This window comes from Salvia splendens, chromosome 5 (genome assembly GCF_004379255.2).
Source record: "Salvia splendens isolate huo1 chromosome 5, SspV2, whole genome shotgun sequence".
NCBI lineage: Eukaryota > Viridiplantae > Streptophyta > Magnoliopsida > Lamiales > Lamiaceae > Salvia > Salvia splendens.
This window is the reverse complement of record NC_056036.1, coordinates 22550746-22562867: the sequence shown is the minus strand read 5'-3', so window position 1 is coordinate 22562867 and position 12122 is coordinate 22550746. Positions and strand designations below refer to the sequence as shown.

General features: G+C 40.5%; 2 protein-coding genes across 3 annotated transcripts; one reads left to right on the top strand and one right to left on the bottom strand.

Moving 5' to 3' along the window:
* Window positions 1-501: 501 nt before the first annotated feature.
* On the top strand, window positions 502-2286 carry LOC121803976. The gene has a single exon (XM_042203539.1). The coding sequence runs from the start codon at window positions 502-504 to the stop codon at window positions 2284-2286; it is 1785 nt and encodes a 594-aa protein (XP_042059473.1).
* Window positions 2287-7983: 5697 nt separating this feature from the next.
* On the bottom strand, window positions 7984-11913 carry LOC121805577 (histone deacetylase 6-like). Of its 2 annotated transcripts, none has more exons than XM_042205488.1 (6): window positions 11265-11913; window positions 10513-10953; window positions 10168-10310; window positions 8963-9053; window positions 8735-8877; window positions 7984-8465 (listed from the first exon to the last, which is right to left on the bottom strand). In XM_042205488.1, exons 1-5 carry the CDS (start codon window positions 11802-11804, stop codon window positions 8779-8781), a joined length of 1314 nt encoding a protein of 437 aa, XP_042061422.1. In that variant the 5' UTR covers window positions 11805-11913; the 3' UTR covers window positions 7984-8465; window positions 8735-8778. The 2 variants fall into 2 exon arrangements, with proteins under 2 accessions (XP_042061422.1, XP_042061423.1); XM_042205489.1 differs by having other exon boundaries at window positions 7984-8218.
* Between the last annotated feature and the right edge of the window lie 209 nt (window positions 11914-12122).

Sequence of the window (12122 nt, the reverse complement as noted above, 5' to 3'; positions counted from 1 at the left end):
CGCGCTATTTTCTATATTTTGAAGGGTCACTGTGCTAACTAAAGAGAAAATAATTACTCCATCCGTTCCATGTTCATAGAGACGGTTTCATTCTGCACTCGTTTTGGAAAAACAATATAAATAGTTAAAGTAGAGAAAAAATAAAGTATGCGAGTGAATAATGTAGAGAAGATTTTCTTTTACTTTACTTTTTCTCTATTTTATCTATTTATAAGCAAAAAATGAAACACATCATGGACGGAGTAGAAGAGATATGATTGATTTGCTTTTCAACAATCATGCATTTTAGTTTTGCTTTGTAGCAACAGCCTTTCCCACGTATGGTTGCTTTTGCACTATGATAAAAAAACTTATCCCTACTTTACATTTCGGAAAAAGCTTGATGTAACGAAAATAAAATTTGATTTTCCCCGACTTTTCTATTCTGAATGATATGCAATATTTATTGACAAATTCTATTCTGTTTCCAACAAAGTTTAAAAAAACAAGAAGAAGAAGAAAATGGTGTTTGTGTTTCAAGAAAACTTGAATTCTGTTATCCTGTGTGATGAAGAGAAATCAATTCAAGAAGTCCTCTCATTTCTGATAGTTCTTGCTGAAAGAGTGATCACTGCAGCTCAAGAAGCCGGATCTTTCACTCCCGGAAACCTTAGAATCTCCGGCCAAGTGACTGATATTTGCAAGCTTCTCCGCCCCCTCGCCCGCCTCTCCGCCACCACCGCTCCCGCCGTGTATGACCGCCCCATCCGCCGCGTATGCCAAGGCCTGACCAAGGCCCTCGACCGCGCCTTGACCTTTGCTCGTCGCTGCCGGAATGAGAAGACCAGCTTCCTCCACCAAATCCTCTCCATCAACATAGCAGCTGACTTCAAGAAGGTAACCTCCTCCCTTGATTCTTTTCTAGCGGATCTTCGATGGCTCCTCGCTATCTACAATCGCGACACGTTTGATGTTGGAACGCTGTCGCCTATTGCAACTACTGACCCGATCCTGGCCTATGTCTGGCCTGCCATAGCTTCTTTGCATATGGGGCGGGGCGAGGGGGCGGCTCAGCTCGCGGATTGCACGAATATGAATGAGAGGACTAAGAATGTGATAGTGGATGAGGTTGGGATTCCTCCACTTTTGAAGATGTTGTGTGGATGTGGCAGCGTTGATGCGTATGGTCCGGCTGCTACGGCTCTGTATAATCTGGCGGATGATCGGTTTAGAGTGGCTGTGATCAGAGATGCTGGTGGCATTGGTGCGATAGTGAAGGCGATGGCGAAGGGTCCACCTGCCAGGGTCCAGCTTGTGTTGGTGGAGTTGGTGTTGAGGATGTTGGAAATGTCTGATGATGTGCAGGAAGAGTTTGGGGCAGAGGATTTGGCAATGCATTTGGTAGCCCTATTGAGTGTTGATGTGGATTTGGATGAGTTTCTTGATTTGAATTACCTCAAGAGTAGTAGTGTTGGTGAAGAGTGCGTTAGGAGTGATAAGGAAAGGGAGAGGGAGAAAGAGGTGGTGGTGCCGCCCGAGGTGAAGTGTAGGCTCAAGATAAACTGCGCGATTGCTCTGTGGAAGCTGGCACGACGAAGCTTGGTGAATAGTCGAAACATCACCGACACGAGGGCGTTGCTAGTTTTAGAGAAGATCATCAAGAAAGAGCAAGGGGAGCTCAAGAAGAATTGCTTGAAAGTAGTTGCGGAGTTGGCTGAGGTGGCAGAGTCCAACTCAGACCTCAAACGCACCGCGTTTAAGCTGACCTCCACGCCCGCAAAGGCAGTGTTGGAGCAGCTGTTGAAGGTGATGAGTGAGGAGAGGAATGCCAACATGGTGACTCTGGCGGTCAAGGCAGTCGGGTGCCTAGCATCCATGTTTTCAGCAAAGGAGAAGCGTGTCGTACGCTGCTTGGTGGCTAAACTTGGCCACTTAGACCGCGGGGTTGCTGATGAGGCGGCTAGGTCTCTAAGCAAGTTTGTCTGCATTAGGAATTACAATCGGAAGGAGCATGCTGAGGCGATCATCGAATATGATGGGGTGCCGATGTTGATGAATCTGTTGAGGAATGATCGAGGTCATTTCCATTTGCAGTTGGACATGCTCGTGCTTTTGTCCAACCTCGCTGTAAATGCTTGTAGCACGAGGGTGCTCGAGGAGGCCTGGGTTCTAAGGGCGCTAGAGGACGCGGCCAAGAATGTCGTCTCCCTACGGCCCGACCTGAAAGAACTATTTGCTAATGCTATACACCAACTTGTCATCTATCAGGTTGGAGTAGTACCAAACGCTGAGACTTGGGAGGCTTAGTTGGTGGCATTCTCTATGGCAAAATGAGGCTTTCTTTAGGGGTGTTATGTGATCAAGATCATTGTGTTGTAGGGTGAGTTGATCTCCAACAAGATGGGGATAAATTTGTGGTATGTTGTGTCTAGGATAAGTATGTGTGGAAGTTGAGCAAAGTGTAGTTGTAAATTAAAGCATATAGCTTACCTATATTTGGTCTATCTACTAAAATTAGTTATCTAACAACACTACTATATTAAGTATTCGCGTGCGCCCAAGTCTCGATTAATAGTTATAGAGTTTAAATATTTTAAATTTTTACGTAAATATAATGGACGAAAATGAATTTTTTATGATGTTTAAATGTCTACCATGGAAAATATAAACAAAAATATAAATTTTAACAAATAAAATATAATGTATAAAAGAGAACAAATAGAAATTATGTTCCAAATAATAGAAAGTATAGTCACCAAAGTGATTCAAACCCCGGACAACCGAGTTCAAAGACGGACTCTGCAACCAACTGTGCCGCTGAATTCAACTATAAATCTTAGTTTGCATATAAAATATATAGTTAAACGAAAATATGATGGGGAACCATGCCCCCCACCCCCTCCCCAAAACGTGGCTTCTGATATTATGGTAGGTCTTAATATTAACTAACATTTTCCCACTACTTTTCTATATTTTCTTCTTTATTTTATCTATTTTGGATTAAAACACGTTTCTTTCCTAAATTCTCTATTTTCAAAAGACAGAAGGAGTAATTTATAGGAAATTAGTTTTCATTATCTCATCTACCCAATTTTTCATTTCCCCCTTTTAATTTTACGTGGATGAATACTTTCTCCTTGGTTGCTATTTGGAAATCAAGCTATGGCAAAAACTTTGCATGACGTAATGTCGGAGACATTTCATAGGTTATGCACATGGCACTTAATGCAAAATGAAATCAAACACTTGGGAAATCTTATGAAGGAAAGATTGTGCTTCTTAATAGATTTTAAAAAGTATACGTATGGCTTTGAGGATGAGACCAAGTTTGAGAAGGCTTGGAGAACTTATTGACATAATTTAATCTTCATGACAATACATGATTGAAACATATGCATGCTGTGAAGGAAAAATGGGGGTGTTGCTATATAAAACCTTCACACTGGATATGAGAAGCACACAACTAAGTGAAAGTGTCAATTCTAGTATCAAGAACTGTACGATGCCCAACTTAAGCATTGCACAATTTTTTAAGTATTTTGAGTGTGTCGTGCAGAATAAATGGTATAGCGAACTAAAATGTGATTTTGAGGTACGCCAAAAATTGTCCCAAGTTGAGGTTGAGAGTTATACCATGTAACAACAACTTTCTAAGATCTATACTCCATCCATTTTTTATTTATTCCAGAATGTGTACATCTTGTTTGCAGTTCCATACATAGATCATAAAGATGAAATGGGATCAATATTCAAATATGTCATCAAACTAATCGACCATAATGGAGAATGGAGGGTGACGTATGATTCTAATAAAATATGATTCATTGTTGTTGAACTTTTGAGATGGATGGATTAATATATTTTCATTATGTGAAAGTGTTTGATGTGTTAGACATGAAGTTGCTTTCGGAGGACTAAATTCTTAAAAGATGGACAAGAGAAGCTAGAGTTGGTGTAGTTGCATGACTATATAGGCAATAAAGTTGAAGAAAATTCTAAATTACAAAATGCTAAGCAGTATCAGAGACTATGTCAAATGCTTATAAGTTGGCTAATGAAGCTTCTGTTCACCAATCAACCTTCACCTTGGTGCATGAAACAATGTATGGTCTCTATGTAAAGGTAAAGGAAATGCGTTCATCGGAAGTTGTGTCCCTCTTTGAACTTGAATTTTTCTTCTTAGCATGTACCAGTTCCATTGATCCAATTCTTCGATGCATCATTAAACGGAGCTCTCGAGGCACATCTAGCATCAACTATCAAGATCGAGATCACGATCATTGGAATTCATGCATTCCTCAAATGTATTTTTTGATACACTCCCTCCGTCCCATAAAAATGGGAACACTTTCCTTTTTCGTCCATCCCATAAAAATAGCTCATTTCCATTTTTGGAAAGTTCTCACCAACTCATTACCAATACACATCAATTAGGCATTAATTTTCATTTCTTCCCAAATGCCTCTATTTTTATGCGATAGATGCAGCAATAGATATCTCATGCATTTAAATATATATTTTTGATGTAAGCACCTTTAAAGTGTTCAATTATAGTACTCCTTCCGTCCGGCGGCGTATACACATAGGAACTAAGGCCATCCACAACGCTGTTCCTATACCGTTCCTATACCGTTCCTTAAACCACTATTTGAGGGCCCCACTGTACTTTTTTACTCCATTCCTTAACTAAGGAACGGAACCTGCAACCCTCCGTTCCTTAACCGTTCCTTAACCGTTCCTTAAATTACTATTCATTCTATTTCAATTTTTATTTTTATTTCCAACTAAATTAAATTAAATAAACACACTTTATTAAAAAACAAACATACTTTATTAAAAAACAAACATACTTCATTAAAAAACACACAATATTAAAAAAAATTACAACTTAAACGTGGGAAAATAAAAAAACTACTCCGCCGGCGAATCATCCTCCGGAGGCGGTCGAGGTTTAGGGGGAGGGGGAAGACCAAGTAGTCCTGCCATATGCACAATTCCGTTCCACCAGGCCGTGTATTGGGCGTACGAGAAGCGGGAAGTGTCCGCCATTGTGGCGGTTATGTACGCCACCATAAGTGTGTTCGAGCCTCCTTGTGAGCCCGATCCCGAGGCCGACTGGCTTGATTCTCCTCGGCCCTTCCTCGCTCTAGCCGCTTTCGCCGCCTTCGTCCCTTGCGGACGACGGCGCCCACGGCTAGATCCCTCGTACTCGGCGGCCGTAACCCCAACCTCCTGCGTGCCACGATCACTGGGCGCATCGGTGTCACCAGACGAGTACTGGCCGCTCGTCGTGTGCTTCGTCCGCTTTGAGGTTGATCCCGAGCTGGAGCGGACACCACCGGCCCACCTTTCCTCGTCCTTGACGAGCTGCCAAATATCAACATATTTGAACTGTACACCGGTGTCCTGGTGGAAGGCGCGCATAGCCGCCCTCAGTATGTCGGCGCCCGAAGCTCCGCTTTGGTAGTGCGCCGCTTCGGTGGAGTAGATCCCGCAGAATTTTTTGACCTGTAAATCGACTCGGCCAAAGTGAGCACGAAGCATTGTATATTTGCGCTTCCGGGCCCCTTTCGGCTTAGTCTCGTGGTAGACATCACGGACCTTTTCCCAGAAGCACTTGGCGGCTTGTTGGTTGCCGACGATGGGATCATATGAGACGGTGAGCCAGGCGGTGTACACCGCCTTTGTTTCTTCGTTGGTGTAGGGATGCCGGCCCAGATCCTCCGGCTCCTCCTCCTCATCCTCCTCGGGTGCCTCAGACGCAGCCCTGTAGCTTCCACCGCCTCGGCCTCCTCCCTGAGTGGGTTCAACGGGGATATCCTCCCGAATCTGGGACAAACCCTGGGAAAGCCGCGAGCCGGAGCCTCGAGCGTAGGCATCCACATCGAAAGTGGGTGGTTGGTACCCACCCGGCGTCGCCGACCCCTGCGTGCCCGGCGTCGATGACCCAGAACCACCAAGTGTGTTGTACATGGTCTCCCAATCGCCGAACGCGTTGAGATCCCACCCTCCGGCGCCGCCACCACCGTAATTGCCGTCGCCGGACATTTTTTGAAGAGATAGAATATGAAAATTGGAGAGAAATTGATGTTGATGTAGGAAGAATAGATGTGTAGTTGTGTATAAAATGAATGAATTAGGTGTATTTATAGAATAAGAAAATAAAAAAAAAAATTAAAAAAATTAAGAAAAAGTTAAAAAAAACGGTAATGTTACCGTTTAAAAAAAAAAAAAAATTTAAAAATTCGATTTTTATAAAAAAAAAAATAATTATTGCGTCATTGCTGACGTGTCCCACTCGCGGGCCGGCGAGTGGGAAGCACGCACGCACGGGGATCGGCCACGTCGCCCAGGCGCGTGGCGGCTTGTTCCGTGCCGCGTTACGTGCCGTCGGCACCCGGCACGGAATGGGAACGAGACGGGAGCGGAATGCAGCGCCGCAACGCGTTCCGCGGCGAAACCGTTCCGGCGGAACGGCACGCGGAACGGTTTCGGCACGCGTTGCGGGTGCTCTAAGTTGTACCCCCAAAATAACTTTAATATCATATGTAGTCCTGTTTTCACAGAGTCTGTTGGTTGCCCAGTGGTAAGTTGGAGGCACGAGTTTGAATCTTCTTGGGCACACTTCCTGCTCTTAATTTTTACTTTAACTTTCTCTTCTCCAAATTAACTTTGTTTTTAATCTATATCACCTCTAATTCAATTTTATTTTGTCCTCAATCCATATTTAAGTTTTACTATTTATTTTGTTTTTAACAAATATTTATGAGTTTAACCACTAACTTGCTCTTTTTTGATTTAATTTTGTATTCTTTCATATTTAATTTTTATTAATTATTTTTTAATAGATACTTATATGACTAATATAAAGTATATATTTTTATAGTTTAAAAATCTCAATATAAATTAATAAAACTAACCTCCTCATTATATTCATATCTATATAATTTACGTGATACAACAAAATAATTTATTTTTATTTAAAATGAAGATTTTTGATAAAAAAATAAAGAAAAAGATTTTATTTAAAAAAATTTAATAATTGAAAAACATAACAAAGAAAATAAAAAAGATCAGTCAAATTTTGGAATATTGTCTTTGTAATTATTTTTTGCACCCCCAAATTGAAAATCCTGGATACGCCACTGCTTCCGTCCCACAAGAATATGCACTATTTCTTTTTTAGTCCGTCCCACAATAATATGCACTTTCTAATTTTGGCAAGTCTTTTTTCTCTAATGAGGTGAGACTCATTCTCCACTAACAATACTTTAATTACTTTTTCTCTCTACCTCTCTCTTACTTTACCAATTTTATATTAAAATCCGTGCTGAACCCGAAGTGCATATTCTTGTGGAACGGAGGAACACTAATTGTTACCTCTAATGCTAACTATGAAATGGTGTACAAATCTTTTATACAAGTACAACTATATTTGGGTTATTTCTATCGAAGCGTTTTTGTTATTGTTATTTTGGAGAAATGAGAGAATACTTATCAAACAAAGTATTGTAGGAATGAGGGCGGACTTTATAATTTTCTAAATAAATCCCATGTATCTTGATTTTTTCATCGAGCAGTTGGCAGGCACTACCTGTAACAAAATTGATCTTTTAATTTGTATATGTAACATCAAGTTTCTTACTTTTTAAAATTAATTCAGTTTCTACATTCAAGTAAAGAAAAAAAGGAGGGGAAGAAATATAGTAAATTAAAACATATTAGCAACTTTTAATTGAATTGAGGAAACGGCACCGTTAGCAATAGATGAAATGCTTCAATTTTAGCACAGCAAGGCTGCTATTATTCCTCCACGACAGGGGATCCGAGAGAAAAGTAAGGCAGGAGTGATTGAAAAGAAAAAAGGTGTTAGATTAAAATTGTGGTAGAGGTTTGGCTAGATGAATTGTCATATCCCTCAATAGTGAAAATTGATTTTAGTTATTCTCAGGTCATATTAAAATTGTATCTTTGCCCGAACGATGCATTGAAGACAGGTGGGTCTATCATGGCAAGCAAACACGCACTAATAATACAAAATCTTGGGAAAACCTAATTAATCCATCTTCTTCTCTTTTTTTTTCTTTCATTATTTACATCCTCTGCTCTGCTGTATAATCTATTTTCAGGCTGAATCTTTTACCTAAAACAAATATCCATTGCACGGTCCATTCCTGATGAAAACACACATCTTTGTCTATCCGATGTATCCTCAGTCTTAAATGTGTCAGAACCATCCCTGATCACAAACAGATACAAATCATCAGTCAAAACTCATATGTTTGTTCATTGTCATTCTTTTGATGCCAAAAAACATATCCAATTAGAAAATAAAGAATTGGAATAAAGTGTCCCTTGGAGCCGTCATTTTTTGGGTGGGCGCCCGTGTGGGAGATGGGGTGAGTGTGTGTGTGCGTAACGGCCAACTCTCAAAATGTGCCATCCAGGTAATGCAATACTACAAGTACACGATGAGCTCGTATGATCTGCTTCACAGTAAAACACCCCCACACATAACTAAGGAAAGAGGAGAAGATAAAAATAAAAAAGAATCTAGTGTAAGCATTCAGACTCCAAAACCAGATTAAAGAACTCCACAAATCCAGACTTCATTCAGAGATAGTCAGTTAAATTAGATGAAAGAAACTCCCACAACGGGGAGAAGAAAGTTTAATTGAAGATGAGGGAATGGGATCTATTTTAACGAAACTTATCTGGAAAGAAAAGAGCGGGGAATCTACTGAACACATCCTACCTTCGATCTGTATTTTCTCCATATGTATTTTCGCTATACAAACTTCACGTTGCAGGCTTGTCAATCTCATCCTCATCAGACTCATAATCCTGCTCACCATTCCATATTCGGGGTTTGGGTCTCACTTCCATGTCTTCTTCTCTCTGAAACCGGAGTTAGGCCAGTTATATTGCTAGGAAATTAATCTATTCAACAATAGAGTTAGTGCATGTTATCCAGTAACTTTACCTCTTCTGGAACTTCTGTGGTTGGAGGCATTGTTTGAAATTGGGTGCTTGGTGCATGCTGCAGTTTAGAAAGTTGATCGAGTAGCATGTTTCTGCAAGTAGACATATCTAATGACCTTCATAATTTGTTAAAGATACCTTACAGTTATGTGAAAATAACAATGAGGGATTACATTCTATATTCTACATATAAAAGACATCTATCCTTTTCTTTTGGGGGCAAGAAATTTCATAAGCAGCAAAACGGACATCACAGTACACTTTTGGTAACTCAACCATTTTTTGTTTTGGCCAAACCACCCACTAATCTATTTAAATGGCATACTTTAGCAATCCATAAGATTTAAGGGTTAAAACTAAAATTGGCCGTCTTATGTGTAACAAAAGTAAATACATGATTTTTCTCTCTAAATAACTCTCTCTTCAAGAAAGATAGGAAATAAAACCAGGGAACTGATCCACTCAAACTGAAAAATGAATATTAGACACAGTGGTTTACATCAATTATGTGAAAGTATGTATCACCATAACCTACCTGAATTCTGTTTTTTCTCAAGTGACTGTCTATTATATTACACTTCTAGATGCGGAGAAAGAAACCGAAACGTTTTGCTTTGAATGGGATAGAGGGCGTAATATAAACGAGATGAACCAAGTAGTTATAATGAACTAACATGTTATGCGTTAGGTGTCTGCGAGGATCCAGCAATCCCCTTGAAATATACCATACACAAATACACAAGTGGCTTTCAAATATGCAAAATATTTAAAAAGAAAGCATAAGTTGACAAAACCAAACCAGGGATAATGTTGATATGGATTCTGAGAGAGTAGAGCACTGGTCTTGGAAAAAATGTAGGACCAGTTGGTGGGTATTTAAGAGTAAGATAGAGAGTGATAATGGTGACTAAAGTGCTTAGGTACGGCATTGTACCAATAAACAGTGTTCATGGCATTAGTAAAACTATCATTGTAGATACCAAGCTGTGTTCTGCTGTGCTGTAAGACAACACATATCATTATTATGTTAACTATCTCCTTACAGAACACACTTGCTAAAATTGGGACAGCAGAACACCAGTTATTATAATGCTGTGAACGAGGTTATAAACAACACATCACAAGGGCATAAGATTCTAGCACCCGAGTACAAGTACAGAAGATCCACAAGTCTGCACATTCATGATTATGCAAAGTTAACTTTACCTGATTTTCTCTAAATCCCTCTCTGTATTCAAATTATCCATATTACTTGGTTCTACATGAAGTGTATAATCCGCGCCAAAGTATTCATAATATTCATTGTACGGCAACTTATTATCTGGCTCCACATCTACAGCCACAGCAGTCTACAACAAAGTGAAATTTCATATAAGCTAACACCCTAAAAAAGTTATATAACTAAATGATAGTATGCAACCAGATAAAATATGCAAAAGATATAAATATGAAATGCAAAAGCATATGAAACACTCAGAAGGAGAGCACACGCATGCATACAAATGTGTGTGTGTGTGTGTGTGTGTGTGTCAAAGAGGGAGAGATATAGACCTCATAGCACCAGCACCGGGCAACATTTCTGATTGTATACCCTCCCCCACCCAAAACCATAAGAGGAACATTGAACGACCTTAAAAACCGAAGGCAGTCAGCATGGCCTTTCACAGACAAATTAAAACAACCTAACCGATCACCAGACAATGAATCAGCCCCACATTGTAGCACAACCGCATCCGGCTGGTAGACCTCCATCACTTTCCGCATGATTGGGCGGAATAAGCTGAGGAAGTTGTCATCGTTTATTCCATCATTCAGTGGGACATTAATAGCATAGTACTTTCCAGAGGCCACTCCAACATCTTTAATATGCCCAGTTCCAGGAAAAAAGTCACCAAATTTATGGAATGACACTGTCATAACACGGTCGGTAACATAAAAGGCTTCCTCAACCCCGTCTCCGTGGTGAATATCAATGTCTACGTAAAGTACACGCTGCCAGTCAAAATTCAACGATCATGAACCGAGCATGCCACATTATAAAGATCATATGAACAGCCATTACATCAAACGCCAAGATAATCAACACAAACCATATTATAAGACAGAATCAATTCTCCAATGTAGTTGATTTCTACTTATAGAGTGAAAAGTTTAACTATTCATTTAATATATTCAACACAATTTCTTAATCTCTCCTACATTTTCCCCTTTCCTATTTTATTGAACTTTCATTTAATCTATTCAACACAATTTCTTATGAAATATAGAGTGAAAAGTAAAACTAATTATCCAAGCTATCATACCCTATGAACTTTGAGAAGCTCGAGAATCCCCAAAACAATGTCATTAACATAGCAAAACCCCGAAGCCTCGCTCTTCTTCGCATGGTGCAAACCCCCAGCCCAATTAATTGCGATATCGGCATCTTTCCTGTTGAGCTTAACGGCGGCGCCGATGGAGCCGCCGGCGGAGGCCTGGCAGAAGCTAAACAAGCCGTCGAAGACGGGGCAGTCCTCGCCGACATTGAAGCGCTTGAGATGACGCGAGTGCGTGTGATCCAGGAGAGTTTGGGGCGAAACTGAGGAGAGAAAGTCGACGTAGTCGGGGGAGTGGAAGCGCAGGATGTCTAGGGAGGCGGCGGGGAAGGGGAGGCTGATCTCCATGCGGCGGTGGAGGGAGTAGTGGACGATGAGATTGTGCGCCATGCGGATGCGGTGGGGCTTCATCGGATGGCCCTGGCCGTAGTAGTAGTCGCCGATTGTTGGCTGGTAGAAGTAGGACACGCGCCGCTTCCGCGCGTAGGGGCACGTAGATGGCAACGAAGCGCCTCCGCCGGAATCCATTGTTTAATCAATCAATCTGTAGAGATGAGTGGGAATTGGAGGGGAAGGACAGCGTGCTTCTTTGTTTGGAGTTTTAACGAGGGTTTAAACTTGATGGCTTCAAAAACAGCCGTCGAGGGAAAAACACTCAAGGATGAATTCGGTGTCGTTTTGGGATATTATAAAATAGTAATTTATTTTAATATATTCACATCATTTACTTTATTATAAAATAATCTTTATAGCCTTTAATTAGAGCTGACAAGTTTATTCCTTAGCCGATGTCATAATAATAATTCAATCTAACAAGATAAAACTCGAAATATGACGTGTTAAGAA